The 21,307-nt window shown below is 32.4% G+C and overlaps 3 protein-coding genes across 7 annotated transcripts in view; 1 reads left to right on the forward strand and 2 right to left on the reverse strand.

The window, feature by feature from the left end:
* Window positions 1-3,023, forward strand: part of mof (males absent on the first) — a 6,302-nt gene extending 3,279 nt beyond the window's left edge. Inside the window, exon 8 of the mRNA XM_018453061.1 lies at window positions 2,994-3,023. The gene's annotated coding sequence lies outside the window, so the exon portion shown is untranslated. The remainder of the gene's footprint in view (window positions 1-2,993) is intronic.
* Window positions 626-3,308, reverse strand: Daao1 (D-amino acid oxidase 1). Of its 3 annotated transcripts, none has more exons than XM_018453062.1 (7): window positions 3,271-3,308; window positions 2,975-3,173; window positions 2,470-2,593; window positions 2,079-2,224; window positions 1,859-2,015; window positions 1,074-1,358; window positions 626-991 (listed from the first exon to the last, which is right to left on the reverse strand). In XM_018453062.1, the coding sequence occupies exons 2-7, from the start codon at window positions 3,160-3,162 to the stop codon at window positions 878-880; spliced, it is 1,014 nt and encodes a 337-aa protein (XP_018308564.1). In that variant the 5' UTR covers window positions 3,163-3,173; window positions 3,271-3,308; the 3' UTR covers window positions 626-877. The 3 variants fall into 3 exon arrangements, with proteins under 3 accessions (XP_018308564.1, XP_018308566.1, XP_018308565.1); XM_018453064.1 differs by lacking the exon at window positions 3,271-3,308 and adding an exon at window positions 3,247-3,267; XM_018453063.1 differs by lacking the exon at window positions 3,271-3,308 and having other exon boundaries at window positions 2,975-3,180.
* A 2,428-nt stretch (window positions 3,309-5,736) lies between these two features.
* LOC108725822 (trichohyalin) lies at window positions 5,737-20,696 on the reverse strand. 3 transcript variants are annotated; one of them, XM_018453060.1, is made up of 20 exons: window positions 20,494-20,696; window positions 19,925-19,960; window positions 19,771-19,838; window positions 19,341-19,685; window positions 17,634-17,714; window positions 17,430-17,571; window positions 16,853-17,326; window positions 16,355-16,627; window positions 16,083-16,291; window positions 13,458-15,994; window positions 11,739-13,041; window positions 11,493-11,661; window positions 11,070-11,267; window positions 10,551-10,916; window positions 10,156-10,479; window positions 9,765-9,930; window positions 9,185-9,680; window positions 8,501-9,101; window positions 6,651-7,023; window positions 5,737-6,537 (listed from the first exon to the last, which is right to left on the reverse strand). In XM_018453060.1, the coding sequence occupies exons 3-20, from the start codon at window positions 19,802-19,804 to the stop codon at window positions 6,232-6,234; spliced, it is 8,397 nt and encodes a 2,798-aa protein (XP_018308562.1). In that variant the 5' UTR covers window positions 19,805-19,838; window positions 19,925-19,960; window positions 20,494-20,696; the 3' UTR covers window positions 5,737-6,231. The 3 variants fall into 3 exon arrangements, with proteins under 3 accessions (XP_018308562.1, XP_018308561.1, XP_018308560.1); XM_018453059.1 differs by lacking the exon at window positions 19,925-19,960; XM_018453058.1 differs by lacking the exon at window positions 19,925-19,960 and having other exon boundaries at window positions 20,406-20,696.
* Window positions 20,697-21,307: the final 611 nt, after the last annotated feature.

The following is a 21,307-nucleotide window of genomic DNA, read 5'->3' on the forward strand; positions in this document are numbered from 1 at the left end:
CCCCCCCCCCCCTCTCGACAGCGTTTTACCTATAAAGAGGGAGTCCCCCGGGGAAGCAGCTCAGTATCAGTGCATCCCTCGCCCTAATGAAGTGAACAGCATGGTTCACGAAACGTTGGCATCGACCATGAAAGAAGACACGGTGATAACCCGCAAACCCTCTAATATAATCGAAGAAGATAACCGTGGAAGCCTCAAACGCGTAAATTTGTTGACTATTTCGTAGTACGTTTACGAATACATTTATAATTGATCGATAAACAATACCATTCTTGATATGATATTTGTCACTACAAAAATATAATACAATTTTTGTTACTAAAAAAAAGCGTAACTCTTGAATTTTAACGAATATGATTCATTGTTTCGAAAAAGACATTAAACTTGCGATCTGCGAAATTTTTCTGCTTATATAGAAAATATAAATGTGTATCTTTATAACTTAACGAGTCTAAATGGACTTTTACAAGTTTTATTTATAAGTGCATTGCTCAGCAAATGATACCATGTACTATTAGAATTTATGTAAGCTTATTAATAAAGGATGCTCAGATAGAAAAGTTTTTTCAGCAATATATTTTGTAATACAATAATACATAATACATTATGCATAGCAATTAGAGAATCACTTCAAGACATTTTGCTGATCTATAAGAGGCTATATTTTAGCTTCCAGCGAATGATATCTCAAATATTACTGTAGCATGCCTAGAAACTGAGTCGTCAGATTTTAAAGCGAATCCTATATTTCGCATGATTTTGGATAACTACATACGAGATACAGCTTCTTAAGATGGACAAAATTTGCAGGTTTTAAAGTGATTCCCTAATTGTTGTGCGTAGTGTATATAATGGGGAAAAATGTTATAAAATGATATTATATTTTAGAGCTGGTAGATTTATGAAGCTCGACAGCTGCATTCACGGCCGTTATAGAAGTTCCAGGTGCCATGCAAACTCCGTAACCACCGTGTCCATAATTATGTATAGTCTATAAAAAGGATAATTTCTCTTTCATCTATAGTACACTCTATAAATTAATATATAGTAAATTGTTTTTACTAAGTACTAACTATAGCTTTAGAATGATTACTAATACGACTCCCGTCCCCAACTCTAACACCACCATCCCGATGCGGTCGCAGGCCAACTTCCTGTCGCAAAATTTCCGCATTTTTCAAGGACGGTATTAGCGTCTCACACCTTTCACGAATTGCTGCGGATTCGTGTGGACATAATTTTATATTTTCGGAGTCAAAGTTTCTCGATCCACCTAAAGTAACTATACCATTGAAGCCTGGTATGACATAAGTATCAAGCTCGCCGTAAAAGAACATTTTCATCCATGGTGCTTTCACCTACGCAGATATACTATTTTTTAGGTATATAAACGATTAGCAAGGATGAAAGTAGGACGCGTACTTATAATGCTATTACCGTTACTTTTTTATAATAACGATTTGGTAATAATTTCATAATTTACATGACGGTAACAATAATGCCAGGGTTGGAAAATCACTTGAAAAGTAACTTATTACTATTACACGTCATCCATAAAAAAAGTAACTCATTACTTTATTCATTACGTATTGGGTAATGAATTTTTTTTTAATGAGTAACGCATAATGGTAACTAATTATTTTTCAAAAGTGATTTTTCCAACCCTGACGTTATCGTAACCGTTATGAAAAATTATAAAGGCATCACCAAATCGTTAATATAAAAAAGCAATGATAACAGTAATGGCATTACAACGCGTTACTTTCCATCCCTAATTTATTAAAGCGTCAAGAGGAAGATTGTGGAAGATTGTACGAATGAAGAAAGATGAATATCTAAGTGCAAGATAATGTCATACTTTGAGTACTTGGCCACGAAGAGAAACAAGACGTCTGTCATCGCATAATTTGCGCGCTCCAAGTCCAGTGCAATTTATTACGATATCGTAGTCGTTAGTCAATTCTTTGAGAGAACTCAATTCTCTTTGCTTAAACGTAACTCCGTTTAATTGCAATCTAGCAAAGCAAATAGTTCAAATTACAATTTTTCTGTCTTTAATTATATCATACATTACTTACCGACGTCTAGCCCATGGAAGATACAGATTGCTTTGTGTAAGGAGTGTCGAGAAGTATGATCCATACTTCCAATTACCATTAACCAGTTCAAATTCTTCTTCGTTCGCCCTTCTATATACTGGCACCACACCTTCAAGCCAATGATTCTAATTAAATAATTTATTAATCAACACGTGAATACTGATACACGGTGCACTAAGGGTGCGTTCCACTTAACGTTCGCAATACTCGCGAGCATCATTTCATCCTTATCGTTTACAAATATTAAACAAGGATGAAATGATACTCGCGAGCGTTGCGAACGTTAAGTGGAACGCGCCCTAAATTTAAATTTAGTCTCATCATTTATATAATTTCATTTTAGATAAAAATTTTTTTGTTTCACTCTTACTCTAACGGTATCTTGAGATGAATTCGCGAATATATATCCAGAAATATCAGTCACTCCAGCATGAGAGGCATCATCCATTTTTCGAAGAGCATCATAAAATTCGTAAGAATTTTTTATCCATTGTCTTAAAAAAGTAAATTGATTATAAATATTCCTATATACACATACTAAAGCTTGAAGCCACATATAAAATTGAAGAGAATTCCAGCAAAACTAAAACATACGATGCACGTCTATGTCAATATTTTTTCTTAATTTGAAAATAAGTAAGCATATTTAGTTGTAATTAACATTAGCATTATTTAATTTAAAGAAAATGGATTGTGATGATAAAGTTCGTTTTCCATTCTAAATTGTGGACTATTTTAGTAGCCTAGAAAAAATAAGTTTCTAAGTGGCAAAAATGCCAATAAAAATTTTTTTTGCGGAAAGTTTGAAATGGCGCATCACACGAGACATATACTTAAAAGTTTAAAAAATATATAAAAAACTTCTTGTTTTATACCTTGTTACTGTCTCATTAGGACCGCAGAATGAAGCACCGACTCTAAAGATTCCCGCAGCTACATGACTGACAGTATCATCAAAATCTGAAGCCAACACCGTTATGTCAGCATTACGAAAATACCCTGCTTGTACAAATCCAGCTGTTGTTAATCCAACAATTCCACCACCAATAATAGCTACTCTCATTTTGTTTTTAGCTGTAGTGTAATAAAAATAATTATAAATTATAAGTAAAACGCAAATGTTGAAAGAATTGTAACATCACTTGACAATATTAGAAGGCTTCAGAATTACAAGCTAGTCTTGACTCTTGTATATAATACAGTTACACAACGATGTTGAAGAGCAATAAAACGTTTATCACTATTTACGTAATACGTAGTGCGTTTTGATAGAAAAATCAACGTATGTACTATTATCATTATTGAACGTACTTTTGCCGCGCATTTATGATAAAGTATATGCATTTTAATAAAAAAAAAGCACAGCAATACGCAGTACGCAGATATACTAGACGTTTAATGCTTCAAAGAAGGAATAGAAATTTTATTTTAAATATTCAATTATAAAATCGTAAAATTCAGACATATATATATGAAATTATAAAATCTAAACATCCCAGTATTCGGAGAGATTGAAATAGATAGAAATAGATTCGTTTGGTCATTGCCGAATTTAAATTCTCGATTTTTTTAATTCATTTCAATCCAATTAAAGTTTAATAATTCTTTGAATCCATTTTAATCTATGACAGGGGATTGAAATAATGGGATTTCTTTCTATTTCTTTCTATCGAAAAAGTAATGGAAAATATATGCAATCCATTTTAATCCAATGACATAAGATTGAAATGACACAATTGCTATTCTTTTAATCCAAAACAGATTCGAAAGCTTCGAATTCATTTTTGTCCATAATACGAGATTTAAAAAAAGTGAGTCTTACTCTATTCAATCAAAAAAAGATTTCTTAAAATTCTTTTTCATTTTAATTCGGTGACATAAGATTGAAACAAAGTTATTCTTATTCCAACAACGCACAAAGATAATTTTATATTTCTGAAATTAAACCCTGATGGTAATATTTATCTTTTGCCATAATAAAAATTGATTTTCCACAAGTTTCTTTCCATTTTAATATTAATTCTTTCTTTTGAGAAGCGATAAAAATTGTTTCGTGTTTCTCGCGAGAACTTTCGTCTAAAAATAAACTTTGTACGCGAAGGCTTAATTCAAAAATTAGTCATAGAATTGTTTTGTCCAATGAGATATTTTATCAGAGATGCAAGAATTACAAGAATATATTACAAATTCAAATTGGCTGAAAACAATTTTTTCATATCATGCGAGGTCTTTTAAAATCGTTCATTTTTTTATAATCATATGTTTTTATATCTCATATGTTCTATTTTTACCCATCCTAAGATTAAAAAATTTCTAGATAGTATAGACTACTATTTTCAAAACCAGATTTCTGTATCTTATCATCATATGGTACTAAATAATTTAGTTATCATTAAATATAACGTACTTTATTAAAAAAGGTAAAATTAAATATTTTTAATCTAAGAAAAGAACGGGATCTAATTTTAAATATTGCCTGCATTTAAATCACATATATTTGTGACAAGTTAATATATAATACAATGTATATACATTGCATTTTTTCGAATATGTTCTTACTTGTAATAACAAATCGTATTAACGATACATCATCGACAATAATTACATTATATCCATTGCCATTGTCATCTTTTAATGCAGCGTCTTAGAACTAATAATACAATTGAAAAATTCCTTTTGTAGAGATAAAAAAAAATTATTAAATATTTTCGTACCTTATCTGAGCTTTCGAGAAAAGTCTTTGGAAGTTGGAAAATTAATATCTTCGTACTTTCTGAAGCTTAAATGATCTTTAATCAGGGTTGTCAAAAACTAATGCCTTTTTTTTAAGAATAAAACATTATATTTCTTCTTAAATATGTTTAAAACATATTAGAAACATCAGTTAACCACCTTTTAAACTGTTTAAAACATGTATTTTTATCAATTCTGTCTTTAATACATCATCCGTCATCGAAATCGAGGGCACTTTTATAATAAAAAAAATAATATTCTATTTATATACAATATAACAATTTAAAATATAATTATATAGATATAAGTTAATGAAAAATTATTTATAAATATTAGGATGAAAATTTTTCATATATTGTTTGCCGATTCCTCCAGAACAGTTCCAGGTATTACAAAAATAATCTCTGTAAAATGTTATTACAATCGGACAAAAGAATGCTGAAAGCACCTTGTAACAAAATTTGGCATCAGAAATTATTTTTTTAATAACTGCTCTGGAGGGATCGGCAATAAAAAAACATACATAAAAAAACATTTCACCAAGTATAAAATAAGGGCCATCCTAATAAATATATATAGTAAAATCATTTCCATTTTTTTTAAATATAATATTTATTAATAATAATAAACTATATTAATAAATAAAATATTATATTAGTTGAAACATGTTTTATATATAAAAAGATATTTTTTATTGCGTACTTATATATATTTTAATAAACATTCACGAAAGAAATTTGACGACGAATGATGCACACAATGACATTGAAAATAATTCAAGTTTAAAATGGTGTAAAGATTTAATTTTCAAATTTTCTTTCTTCCTATTAAAAATTATTTTTTATTGTACCATCAGTTCGGAGACATTCTATATATTCGATTCTCGATATCGAAAATATACGAAATAGATTATTATTAATATGAAGTTATTCAAAGTTCCGGACGCAATGGACATCAACATTTATCAGATAAAGATCACGATCTCTTGATCAGAAAATGATAATATTGGATATTTACAACATCAATTATTGGTATATAATCTTCAATATCATGTTAACTTTGTCATCATTGAAGTCTCAATATCGAGACTAATGTACATTTCTCACTTTTACAGTCTAATACGATTTCTCGCGCACAGAATTTCTAGGGCTGCGTTCGGAAACATTACCCGAGTGCCTCTGTGTATCATTTTATCCTTGTTGTTCACCCAATGTTAAATAAGGATAAGATAATACACAGAGGCACCCGAGTGATGTTTCTAAACGCAGCCCAGGAAAGGAAGGAGAGAGAGAGAGAGAGAGAAGAGGAAGAGTGAGAAATTCACTATGTTTCGTGAAAAGAAAAAAAAAATACTTGTACCAAAGAAGATTGCAAAATCGACGCCCCGAATAGTGTTAGCTTAAGATTTACTGCAAGGTTGGATGGTATAATTAAGCGGAGGTGGCGGGATCAAAAGAGGCAACGGAGTCGGTGGTGGTGGTGGAGCTTGAACAGACGTCAAAGTTGCAGTCGTAGTCTGTGGTTGTTCAATTGCTCGAACTGTTGTATTGTAAATTGAAAGATAACTGGGCCAGAGATGAGGTGGCGGAGGAGAACCAGGGGGAGGCGGAGGTGGTGAACGATCGTCCATTTCGTCAGAGTCATCCATCATCATGGCTGTCAATGGCGTAATGCGTGGTTTTTTCAACTTATTAATTATCGTTACCTATAATACAGAGAAAGAAAAGAAAACATATTTTCATAATACAACTAAAAACATTTCTTGAATCCAATTTCTTTTTTCTAAACAAGAGAGAAAGAGGAATAACAATCGCGTACCTTGACTTTTTTCTTTGTTTTTGGTGGTCTCGCCCTTTTCTCCTGCTTTCTGCTCTTTTGAGAATTATAAATTTTATTTCTTTTCAGATCTCCTTCGCGGAAATCTATTCCCTTAGGAGGAGGCGGTGAAGGCATGTCGCCTTCGCCGCCGCTGGGACTAGTTCCCTCTCCAGGTTTCACACCATCAGCAAACTGAACTGACTTTTTGCTTCTCTTTGTTTTTCTTAATTTTGCTAACTTTGATTTACCAGATTTGACATCAGAGCCTACGTCTTTATCATATTCACTATTCTTATCTATCTCTCCATCTTTGTCGCTACCGTCTTTGATATTGTTGTCCACATCTGATAAATCATCCACGTTGCCATTGGGACTGAAAAAATCCACTTATACACTACTCAACAAAATTAAAGGATCAATATCGAGATGTTTAAAAAAGCATTTTAAAGCTTGAAACCTCTAACTTTTCAGATCGATACTTCAAAAAAACGATCTTGTTGATATTTTGTGAAATTACATAAACATAAATGAAAACGCATCGGATATCAAAATTTTTTACGAAATTTGCGAAATGCTACGGCGCGAATTAAAAATTGCGCACAAATGCGGTTTACAGTTTTCGAAAGAATGAATCTTTACCTTTAATTTGCTTTTTTATTGATCTTTGTACGATTTTTTTTCATTGAGTTATTCAACATCGAAGCAAAAAGGGTCGTTTTTGCTTCAACATTGAATAACTCGGTGAAAAAAAATCGCATTTGTGCGCAATTTTTAATTCGCGCCGTAGCACTTCACAAATTTCGTAAAAAATTTTGATATCCGATGCGTTTTCATTTATGTTTATGTAATTTCACAAAATATCAACAAGATCGTTTTTTGAAGTACCCATCTGAAAAGTAGAGGTTTCAAGCTTTAAAATGCTCTTTTAAACATCTCGATACAATGACTTTTGACGAAGTTATTCTATCTTGAAATTTGCCTATTTTTATAGGATGGAACAAGTGATCCTTTAATTTTGTTGAGTAATGTATATTTCATGCAGTACATACAAGCTGAATATAATATATAAAATCTAATGGATCAATTCTAAGCAAAATCATAAAGCTTGTAACTTGTTCTTGTAAAACTTGTAAGAACTTATGACTTGCGATTGGATCCTCATACGCTTTAAGCGCTTATAATCATTATTTTGTCTTTATCTATCGTTTATTAGGTATAAAACAAGAATGGAAGCATCGAAAGCACTAAAAACTTCCAAACCAAACGCAGCCTTAATGAGATAACTTGCAAAAAATGTTTTTATCAAAATTGCATAAAATATAATTTGTTCAGTAGAAATTCTTAATATTAAAGTTCTTGTCTAGTCCGCGGCCATATTGGATCGTGACGTCATGAGCGAGAAATGATTTAAGATTCTTGCATGCCATTTATAAATAAGAACACTCTGGATAGATCAAAATAATAAGCTCACTTTAAAATATTTGTAAAAATGGGCTGAAGCCTGTCCTTATATATACATATATATATATCCACCTCCCTCCTTATCCGTTGTGAAGTGAAAATAATGTTTTTAAACCTATTTTCATTTCACGTGCTTTTTACGATTGTTTACTGTCAAGGGTGGTAAGAATGGCTTCGGCCCATTTTTACAAATGTTTGAAATCGATCTCATTATTTTGTTTTATTCAAATTCTCTTTTTTTACAAATGGTATGCAAAAACTTCAACGTGTTATTTCTCGTTTGTGACGTCACGATCCAATATGGCCATGGAGATTACTCAGGGGAAACTTAACTTTATTTTTTTAAATCTGTATTTTTAAAAGAAATTTTTAAAGCAATATCGACAAACCTAAATCCTGGTACAACCAAAATGCCTTTTAATGGTGGAGGTGGCAACATCGGCCATTCCTTCCTGGTATCAATTTCTGCCTGATCTTTAGTTGTAACAGCAGACGTTGTCGCTTCGTCAACTTCAATTCGCTGATTAACCATTTGTAATGATTTTTCATCGTCACCGTCATCCTCGTCCTCATCTTCTGCTTCTTCTTCCTCTTCTTCATCATATTCCGCCTCGGCCTCAACCTCATCCTCATCATCATCTTCTTCTTCCTCCGCAGCGACATCATCGTCTTCTTCTTTAATAGATATTGTTGCTTCCTCTTCTTCTTTTATAGGATTAGCTGATGAAGATTCAGCTTGTTCGTCTCCTTCTTTCAATGCTTTTAGGACTGCTGGATCTACAATCGAACTTTTACGATGATCTAAGACTCCACTCATTTGTCGCGATGTATTGTTCTTTTCTAATAATCGCAGAGCTCGTCGATTAACCCGTTCTATCCTCCTACGTTCTTTCTCTTTCCTGCGTAACTCGCGTATTCGTTTACGCTCTTCTTGTTCCTTACGGCGCGTTTCGAGTATAGCTTCGTAATTATACACGGGTTGAACTATTTCTACAACATAAAGACATTCGTCGTTAAATAATAAGATTTTTCGGATGGCAAGAATCACATCCGAAATAGACTTGTATACGTACTTTGTGTCTGAATCTCGTTTCTTGGGAACGCTGCTGCTGTCACGGGGGGAATCGGAATCGGAACCGGCACAGGTACAGGTACTGGCAATGATAGCGGCAGTGGTGTAACAGATGACATAGTTGCGACGGGGGCGAGAGTATTTGTCGTGGCGGGTAAGGTTGGTGGCACAGGCAATGGAACAGGAACGGGAACAGGTACTGACATAGGCGCTGAAGGTGAAAGTGCCGGGACAGCTGAAGAATACAAAACCACATTTGATTGACCTGTCGAAGACTGGCCGCTACCGCTGCCGCTGCCGTTGCCGTTGCCACTGCCGCCGCTATTGCTGCTGCTCCAATCTAATGACGTGGGTACTACTTGGAGAACGTTACCTACGCGAACCACTTGACTGGATCCAGATCGCACGGGCGGAGTCGTAACTGTAGCAGATACTTCGCGACGTACTGATTGCACCCCATTGAAATCAGCAGGGACTACTTGTAGGACATTTCCAACCTTAAAAACATAGAAATGATATTTAATATATAAATTTGCTCATTTCAATAATCATTGAAAAGTATATAGAAATATGTTAAATACTTGTACAACTGTAGGCTGCTGCCTGTACATCATTTGTTGTTGTGGTTGTTGTGAAGGAGGAGATGGATACGCGATAACATTGGGATTGAAATTAGAAGAATATTCTGAAGCTATACCAGTAGAGTCCTTATTTTGTTGCTTTTTAATACCTAATTCTAATTCTAATCTGTAAACAATATATAAGACATGGTCATTACACATTATATATATATATATATATACAGAGTGTACAAAAAGTCCCGGATCCCTTAAATATCTTAAAAAGTAAGCATTTCCGAGAAAAACTTTTTTTGTAAAACTTGTATTTTCCGAGATATTCAGACATTCCGGTACTTTTGCCCTGTAAGTGTAGTGCTTATTATAGCTGATTATTGAATGTGGTGTACATTACCTATCGTCGAGAGATAAACGTTTCGGGGAGCTTGTAGATGATTCATCTATACAAGGAGGATAAGTCAAATTATTCTCTGTATAATAATATTCATTTCCGCCTTCAATCTCATTTGAGTATTGGAAGTTTGTAACCGTTGCATCCATACTGCTATTGATACCCATTTCTGAATCTAAGATGCTCGTTCCTGGCATAATCCCCGACTGTATAATAGTCTCTATACGCCTACCCCTTTCGCCAGAAGCGTTGAATTTTTTGTTTTCGTCATCGTCCTTCCTTTCCCTTTCTATTTCGTTTAGCCTATCACTTCCAGGTGAAGGAGATCTACATTTAAAATTGATCATAGATTTAATCATAAATGAGAGATGCATCATGTAAATTGAATCAAATGTTACCTGGAAGACCGTAATTCAGATGTTCTGAATGAATGTTCCGGGCTTCTTAATCTCGACATAGAAACAGATTTCATTCTTGATCGCACATCAAACGGAGATCTACTCCTCGATCTCGATTGCGATCTCATCCGCAATCTTGATCTCGACGTCGATCTAGAACGCGATCCTGATCTCGATCTAGATCGAGATCGGGATCTTAGTGGTGACCAAGAGCGAGATCTAGATTTTCGTCGAAATCGTTCTTGACGCACAGGCGAATACCTTGATCGTTGTTGTGTTCGATTTCGTATTCTGTGTTCTGGATGACGATCCAAATCTGAAGGGTCTATGTCCTTCTCCCATTGCCGTTCCCTTTTTACATTAGATCTGTTTGAAATGAATGAAAAACATTAAGTGCTTTGATTGTTTGTATAAATAAAATTGTACACTTAATGTTTACGTTGAAATCCAAAAAGAATGTTTTATCAACGTTATACTAGTATTTCGTTCTATTTAATATGTACAGAAATCTGTAAATACCTCCTCCTGTATTTTGACAGCAATTGGGGCGAAGATTGTATCATATCCCTTTCCGGACTTCCCTCTCTATAATACGATCGATCATCATATTCAAGAGGCAAATCTTGTCCAGCAGTGTACGAATCCATGGATTCATTACCATCTCGTAAAATATTGTTGCTTTCATATTGCCAATGATCTAATTCTTCTATGTGAAACCTAAATAACATTATTATAACTTTATTATATATTTATAATAAATGTAAGCTTATATATTATACATATATTCATATGTCAATTTCATTGCATGTAAAATAATAGTAAAGAATATAGTTCAATATTCTATGTCTTTACTTTTGTCATCATCATAACAAATTATTAACAAATGCAGGTACATGAAAAATTCAAGCACATAAATATAAAAGTCAAGTGGATATGTTATACCTATTATCTCTATATTTTTCAGATTCCATTGTTCTTTCCCTCAAAATCTCTAGTGGGTCATACAATCTAGTATCTTTCTCATGATCTCTATCTGTATTGTCATGTCTTCTCCTACCCCAGTTGTTACGATTGCCTTTAGAAGATACAATGCCATGCTTTTTAAAGTTATCTGTAGATAGATTAATATTTAAATGTCTAGCGATATAGAGTAAAACTATTTATTTAGAGAATAATATTATTTTTTACCCTCATTATAACCGAAGCGTAATGGAGATCGCGTATATCTTTCTTTTCTTTCATCCATTCTCGATTTACATGATCGCTCATCGTCGTATCTTTCTCTTTTTTTATCTTTGTCTCGTGTATTGATAGTAGCATCGTCCTTCCTCTTTGGACTTTTACTACGACTTCTGCTCCAACTATGACCAGGACTTCTACTTCCGCTTCCTTGGCGTTCCCATGAGACATAGGGACTTCGGCTCTTTCTTCTTCTTCCTCGTCCCGAAGGGCTAAACCTTCTCCTATCTGTAAAATCTACTTTGGAACCTCTAGTATCCCTCCTGTCAGGCTTCTCTAAGTCGTCAAATGTCCTTTCAGATTTCTTTTCCTTCTTGTCCTTATCATGCGAATATCGTTTTTCACTTTCTTTCTTGCTAGGACTTCTCTTTCTGTGTTCCCGGATAGGAGATCGCATACTTGATGAAACATTAGTTTCATTTAAATTACGATTAGGCTTATATCTTTTTGCATCATCGTTTTTGCTTTCTCTGTCGTAGTTCTCAGATTGTTCAGATCGAACAGAGATCGCTTTCTCCGATGTCGGGGATCTCGATCGTATCGCTATTACTGATGCTTTGGAAACCACGGAAAATTCAGTTGTATCTAATAATGCATCAGTTCTGCTATTACTCGCTACTATATCTCTATTACTATATTTCTGTTCAAAATGAACTACCTGTTCTTGGTTCGGATATTCTTTGATGTCATTCTTCAATGCGTGTGACTCTAACAACTTTTTTTGTATTGTCAATAGAGCTGCTGCATGTTGAGCAGGATCCTGTAATGGTGTTTCTAAAATACGTTTCGATTTTACCTGTTCGTTAGTACGACGAATCAAGAGCTGCTTAGGAATGAGTTTAAGTGCGTTCTTTCCTTCATTCACTTCATCATCTTTCGTTGCTGAGTTCACACTGGAATTTGCAGCATGCTGTTTATCACATGACTTTTCTGATCCATACTCTGCAAAAATATCTATATGTCTAGAAGTATGCATTTTTGAGCACGGTTCATTTATTGAAATGTCGCCAAATAAATTATCAGTGCTTTTAATGTCAAAGTCATGAGCAGAATCTCTATCCTCCAGTTGTATTTTCTTCAAAATACTTTCTGTCTTTTCACTTGACGTATGTTTAGTATCACGTTTTATTAATTGTAACGGTATTCCAGACATGGGAATTGATAATTCGTCTGCTGTAATTAACATCTCCTTCTTTCTTTTTTCACGGAGCAGAGAATTACAAGAACTGCTCTCATTAGACACTTCTACATCCTACAAACAAAAGAAATAGGTATTTAAATAAGGAATCTATATGTATACTGGATACATATATTTATTTATTTATAACCTTCTAACCGTGTTCGGGGGGGGAGGGGAGGGGGGAGCCTTTTTTAACTTGAGCATTTTTAAAAAGTTCTCATGGTATTGCAGTATTGTCAACAAAAAGATCAAGTTTTGAATATGGTCAATGATATATGATATAAACACGGGTAAAGGATTAAATAAGTATTAAATAAGGGATCTATATTTATAGATCCCTTTTTAGTATTTAAATAAGGGATCTATATAGATCCCCACTTAGTATTTAAAGAAGGGATCTACATAAATCTCCATTTAGTATTTAAATAGTAATTTATATGTATATATTCCTAAAGATCACTTTTTTATAGATAGATAAAAATACCTACCTGAGACCTTTGAGAAAGTGCTGGGGAACTGGGACTGTATAGTTCTACTGAATAGATCTTCTCTTTGAATTTTACATCGGTTTCCGAAATTTCTTTGAATTGATCTCTAGTTTGATGCTCCTTGATGGATGCAAGCTGTTCTTCATTTGTTTTCGCAAAAATTGATTGTTTTAATGACGCATCTTTCTTTGCTTGTATAGGTCTGACCGCCACTTCATCTGATGCCCATGATCTCTCCAATGATTCTCTACTTTGTGATTTTCTATGATAGAAATCTATCAGATCCGATTTGCTAGAGCTTTCTGAATAATCCACAGGACAAATTTCTGCTTTTTTTGTTTTTTCAAATTCTTGTTCACATTTGTCAATCTTGGACCATTCGACATATTCTTCTTCCCATATATCTTTAGCTTCCGATTTTTCTTCAGACTGAGAGCCTATGTCCCAACGGCTTTTTTTAACTCGTTTATCTGACTTCACAGTTAACTTATTTGCGTCTTCTTTAATATTTTCATCTTCTTTATTTTCATCTGTTTCAGCCCACTCTTTCTGTATTGTGACAATATCGTTAACTTTACAAACTTCTATTTTTTCAGTAGTGTCATGGAATAGAGGTTTTTCTTCTATATCCCAATCATTCGTTTTACTCTTTTGTTCCAAAAGCATCATTTCTTCTCTTTCACCTTCTTCTTGCTCCTCCTCCCATATTCTTATTGCATATAAACGTTCTTGCTTCTTTTTCATTTCTCTTACACTTTCTTTTTCTATTGCAATGTAGGTATCTGTTTTTTTATCATACTTAACTTCTTTCTCTGTTTTTTTTAATGAACCCTGGCTATTTTTTCGTTTACTCGTAATTAGATCTGATATTGCTTCTAAACTATCCACTTCCCACTCATCTGCTAGAAGTTGCTTTTGATATACCTCTTTTTCAAGTTGTGTCAGAGATGGCACATTTAATGTATCAAAATCTGTTTCTCCCCATTTCTCCTTTTTCTGTTTTCCTAATCTCTTCAAATACTTAGCTTCGTTTTGTATCCGTTGAGTAATACGCTCACTTTCCCGTTCCCAGTTTGCAAGAAACTCACCACTACTTTTAATATCTTTTTCTTTCCTTTTCTTTCTCTTTGCTTCAATTTCCTCATCTGATCTCGCTTTTCCTTCATGAATCCTTTCTTCGTTAACTTTAGATGATCTATCTTTGTCTTGTTCAATATTATCTCGACTATGCTTCCTTTTTCTTCGATATTTACTTTTCTCTAAGCCATCCATCTTTTCCAATTCTTCACTGCGGTCTTGACTTGAGGTTTCACCATCATTTTGTTTTGTCACAGAATCCATTTCCCATTGTTCCATGAAACTTTCGTCAGGCTTATTTTCTTTTCTTTCGTTTCCCTCTTTCAAACATTCATTGTCATGTACACTCATATCAACAATGGTTTTTTTCGTTGATATAACTTGATCAATCCTCTTTTTATCTTCACCTATTGCTTCTTCTTTAATCTTCCTTGTTGGAGTCACTGACTGCAATATCTTTGTTCCATCTGATGAAGCTATTACAGGAGACTTTGATATTATCTTTCTTATATCTCCATTATTAATAGATTTAGTTTCCATCGTTTTCTTCTTTCTTTTTTTCTTTTTTGTATATTCATCTAAATCACTACTATTGGAATCCGTGCTCATTTTTCTCCTTCGCTTCTTTTTTATTCGCGCAGTGCGTTTCACCTTTTTTCTTTTTTTTCCAATTTTCTTTTTCTTTCGCTTTCTTTTCCTTCTTTCTTCCGAACTACTAGAGTCGCTACTGCTAGTACTATCCGTACTATCGGAATCGGAAGAAGATGAATTACTTAGTACTTTCCGTTTGCGTTTCCTTTTTTTCTTTTGCTTTTCTGAATCTGAAGAAGTGATACTACTAGATGACTCACTACTGGATATCATTTTCTTTTTTTTCTTTTTTTTTACTTCTCTAGATTCAGTATTCTCATCACTCAATCGTTCAACTTTGATCATAACGTTCTCCCAATCACTTGGAATTGACTTGGAATCCTGAGATTCGTCATTTTCATTTGTATGTTCAATTTGTATATTATTTTCATTAATTTGTATTTGACAGTCTGTTGACACAGTAGACTCCTCACATTCTATACTCTTCGTCGATTCTTCTAGAGTTTCCAGGTCACTTTTTTTTTCAAATTCCTCCTTCAATGGTATTTCCATATTGTTATCTTCAGCTAAATTAGATTCTATATTGAATTCATGATAACTATGTGGAGAAGTAGATTTAACAGGATTTTTTTTTGGAGAATATTTTTTAGTCACATCAGTTGCAGTGCATACCATCTTCATAAACTGTTCATATTCTGAAGCTAACTTTTCATTTCCAGCAGGCTGTAGCAAAGAAGATGAAGTAGATTCATTAACCGATATGTTTTCGATGATCTTTTCACTAGATTTATTATCTTCTTTAATGTCTTCAACATTGTTATCAATTTTGTCTTCATCCGTTATACTAGATGTTGTAGAACATCTCTCTTCTTTTAAAACAGAAGATGAATTATTATTATCTTAATGATTTAAAAATCCACGTTATATGTATTATCGTTATTGTTAAAAATCACTTACGTTGGTTTACGGAAACATGCAGTTTGTTTACTGGTTCTTCAGTTTCTTCTTTTGCTACACTGATAGATGATATTTCCTCATCTTCACTATCCCATTTTGACTTAGGAAGCTGTATAGTCATCTGCCACCTGGTATCTTTATGGTAGTCAATTGTATTTATTTGTCGATACCAATTACGCTTCTGCTGCACTGTATCTTCTGTATCAATCCTGCAATTACAAAGATCTAGATAGGTAAAGAAAGATTTGGATACAAAGGATATTACGATATACCGTGGTAAAGACGCTTCACAAATATCTCGTATCTTCTCACGACGTTCAGGAGTGACGGCCTGTAGAAGTTGCGAAATACTTAACAAAAGAGAAGTGCGCGGATTTTCACAATACAATAATTGAAGTCCCCTTGCTCGTTTCGTCAGCTTAATTGATTCAGGCGGATACTTTTTGGGTCCATTCAATCCCTCAGCTATCAATGCTTGACGTTTTAGACGATGATTATTTAACATTAACATTTGTTCAAAATAACGTATATAATCTTGCGTTGTTCTAAAACACATCACACACAAACGCGCTTAATATGCAAATATAGATATATAAAATCTCAAACTTTACTTAAAAAATAAATTTAACATTACAAATGCACTAAATTTTTCTTGTATCAAATTTATTTGTGCCGTGACAACCGTATACGACATATATATATATATTTATTTATTTATTTGCCGTTTATTATTCTCAAACTTGACTTAAAAAATTATTACAAACATATACCTGATTTTTACAGATCGTTCCGAATTATTACGTCTTCTAAGATAAATAATATCATCGAGAGTTAAACCAGATTTTCGTACTTCCGCCCATGAGTTACTTTTCAATAATATCTTTTCTTTCCATTTGTCTTTATCTTTTTCTTTTTTATCTTTGCTTTCTACTTCCATTTCTGACATATCATTTCGTCTTTCTTTTATACTTTCTTTCTTATTCTTTGTTGCTTCTGATTTTTCTTTTGTCTCTTCTTCTTTTACTTTTCCAATTTCTTTCTTTATATCCTTTTCTTCTTTCTTGTCACGATTTGTATTTGTTTTGCTATTACTTCGTTTATCTTTATCGTTTTTCTTTTTCTTATCTTTCTTATGCTTTCCTCTGTTCTGAGATGATTTTTGTGTAAAACGTTCTAAACTTCCATTACGATTTTTAACATCTTGATTTGAACTATCTTTATTAATTTTGTCATGATGTCGAGGCCTTAGAAAAATAATTATCTTTAATAGTTACCAGAGTATAGAAAATAACGGAGCGAATATATTTTACATACATATAAAAATTAGGAAAGAATATAAAATATTACCTTTCTGAATATTTTCGATCCACTGATCTACTTTTACGATCATTGTTCATTTCCTCATGTTTTCTTCTTTCTTTTGTATGTTTTTTACTTTCGAGTAAAGTAGGTATGTTCTTGCCAGTATGATTTTCGTCTTCCATACTTGCTACAAAAAAAGTTTTATCATTAAATGCTTGTTTTATAACCATAAATGTATGAAAACAATACCTGCAGCCATAGCTTCTGCGAGTAACAGTTTACTTTTAGATTCCTCTCTTCGAATTTCTTCAATAGCCAGAATTTTTTCTTCTATAAAATTATAAATTATAATTCAGTTAGAAACAGATTTATAAATCTTACCATCTTTAAATTATTGATGTTATTTAGATAACATTCGTTTGACAACAAAAAGGATTTAAATATTTATTTTTACTATCAATTTTAACTCTAGAATTGGACATACAAATCTATAAGAATCAACTACAACTTCGTTTTTAACATTTTTGGAAATTGCAGTTTCAAAATTGATATGTTAGGTAAAAAAGTTACAAGTGGGCAAAATTAATAATATAGTATTGACTGGATGCTTAAAAATTATGTAATACGAAGATTTCTCTTTCAGTTTAAAAGTAGTCTATATTATAAAATATAGTCTTGCTAATTTTTGTTTGTGTTAATTTTGTAATATAAATAGGGGTAAAAATGTAAAGCATGCAACACTGAATAAAATTATGTAAAGTATACAATTTATAAAATGATATTGGGAAAAAACAAAATATTAAAAAAGTTCAATGATATCTTATTCTACAAAAAAATTCAAATTCATGATTGAACAATATCACAATCTAAATAAAAATGTATAACAATCAATACGATAATATAAATCAATAAAATGTACAAATTATGCATTAATTGTATTATAAAAAATTGTTATTTTTATCTAATTAAAAAGAATGATATTTACACTTAAGTATTAAGAATTATATTGGGTGGTTGCATATGAAACTGCCCATTGGCAATAAATGGCGTTAAGTATATACTATTTCTTTGAATTGAAAGCTGGTAATACACATAATGCCAGGTCAGAGTCCCGCCAAAACGCCATAGGTTACTTTGTGTTAACATCATCTATTTTGATTGTGTTTACAATGGCAAGTTTTGTTCCAAATAAGTCACATTTGCGGAAAGTTATGCTTCATTACTTCTTCGCAAAGGAATCGCCCGCGGAAATGTATCGTTTGCTAGAGGAAGTGTATGCCGAACATGCTCCATCGAGTACAACGTGCAAAGAATGGTTTCGCCGCTTCCAAAGTGATGATTTCTCTATGGACAAGGACCGCGGAAAATCACCCAAAAAATTTGAGGATACAGAATTGGACGAAGACTCGAGTCAAACGCTGGTGGAGTTAATCGAAGTCTTAAATGTAGACAAATCACTGTATTTTCTTTTGCTCAAAAATGGATGGTTTCATATGCAACCACCTAATACTTAATTATTTCTTTAAAAAATCAAAGCAACATTCAATATATTCTATGCATAATATAAATTTATAAATATCAACAATTTAATTAAACTATTCTGAATAAAATTAAACATTTATATATTTCCACATTCTATTCATTTTAAAAATAAATGTAAAATATTTGTAACAAATATTAATTAACTGCAAACACAATTTGCAATTGAGAAAAATCATAATTAAAAAATTGAATGTGTTTAACTTTTGTAATTTCGTTTATAATGCTAAAATATAACTTTTCTCCTATTTGAATATGCATATTTTTCACTTACTACAAAACTTTAACTTGAGGTTAAAAACCAATATCAAATTTGTCAAATATACAATAATTGCAGTTTACAATTACATATAGTTATATGCAGTGAATACAATTATTATATATTATAAAGATATATTTTATGATAAAATGTATCACCTGTCTTTTTTCTTGATTTATTTATATCATCCTGAACAGTTTTATCTTTTGTCTTTAAAGCTGCGGAAGAATGCTGAGACATGTTTGACTTAACCTGGGATTTAGGCAGTGCTTTGAACTGATTAGCAAATGCCATTAATCGTTTCTTTGCTTGGACTTTTCCAAGTACTGGTTTCACTGTCTTTGGACTCTCCAATCTAGATGTATCACCATCGCTTGTTTGACCTTTGGTACTATCTGGGGTTTCTGGCATTTGTATGTCCAACAAGGAAATAGAGATATCTGGAGTTGGTTCTTCCAGAATATATGTATCTTTTGATTGAGAAGCATCTGTGCCATTTTTTTCTAGCATTACATAAAATGCTTATTTATTAAAAAATTATATCTAACAAAATCCTATAATGATAAAAAAATGAAACATGTTTCCTACCCAAAAGAGACGATATCCTTTCTTCTTCTGCCATTGATAGTTTTGATGTCTGCCAAAATTTTAATTATCTAAAAATCATATTTATACTTAAGATTTACAAGCATAGAAAATATAATAGATAATAGAAAATAATAATAGTATTATAAAAAATTACATTCAGCAGTAAAATTTTATGCGCATGCGGGCTATTCTGAAAAAATGTTACAAAGATTAAAAACAATATAAAAAAACATAGTTTTAAAACCAGAGAGCTGTATAAATGTATAATACGGATTGTAGAACCTGAATAGGCAATGTACATAGAATCATACTATACAATTAAATCATTTATGTACTACATAAAACAAATAAAACTTATTTCTTTGTAATTATGAAAAACAATTATAGAAAAACAATTATAGAAAAACAATTATAGAAAAACAATTATAGAAAAACAATTATAGAAAAATTATAAATGTTAAAGTTAGAAAGCGTTCACGATACATATTTAATACGGATTTGTTTGTATAAATCTAATATACAAGTAGCAAGTATGAATAGTTAGATTATGAAAAAATATAGTTAGATATGAAAAAATAACAATCACAATAAGAGGATGCCTACAATTTCTTATCGTCGACTGATATAACATTTACTGTGACTTGCAATTTAAATCACTAATATTCACGACAAAACTAGCGATATCGATATTAATACATTTTGTGAATTAAAATACGAACGTACAATCGGCGCATAAACGTATCTCATCCGTATGATTCCTACTTCTATCGAAGTCAAACGAAACTAGTATGTGAAATACAGCGGACATGTTGTTCAAACCATAACCATGGCATAAGAATGCACCAATGTACTAAGGCCTAGTTTACAACGTGCACTCAATACAAGTACTAATTAATAACTTTCTCTTTCTAATGAATTATCTTAGGACTGGTTTCACTAACGCCGATCACTTGCGATCACTTGATCGGCTGATTAATTTATCATTTTGATGTATATTTTATGTACTAAATGTACTAATTTAGTACGTCATTCTTTAAATACATTGCTGAAATTAAAGTAATTTAACAAAAAGTTACTATGCATAAGAGTTAATACGCATAAAGATGCCTTTTCATACTAAAGCGGAGAGCACAGACTCTTTCATAACGCATAACACGTAATGCATAAGAAAATGTACCAATCAAAGCTCTCCGTTTCCTTCCTTTCCATGAAATAAAGAATTCTGATTGATTGAATTTCTTATGCATTACATGTTATGCGTTATGCAAAAGTCTGTGCTCCCCGCTTAACGCTTGACATTCTCATTGGCTGCGTTCAGCAGACTCAACAGTTTTGCAACCGTTTTATGATTGTCTGCTGAGATAGGACCATTCTTCTAGATCTAAAAGTATGATCCAATTAGCGCGAAGGAAACTTACAACAGTTGCAAAACAAACGTTCTGCTGAACGCACCCATTGCACTTGGCTGCGTTTGGAAACGTCGTTCGGATGCTTAATGCTGGATTCACACTGCATCCGATTTTCGTCGTACGACGCT

This window comes from Mycetomoellerius zeteki, unplaced genomic scaffold (genome assembly GCF_001594055.1).
Source record: "Mycetomoellerius zeteki isolate Tzet28-1 unplaced genomic scaffold, Tzet1.0 scaffold364, whole genome shotgun sequence".
NCBI classification, from domain to species: domain Eukaryota; kingdom Metazoa; phylum Arthropoda; class Insecta; order Hymenoptera; family Formicidae; genus Mycetomoellerius; species Mycetomoellerius zeteki.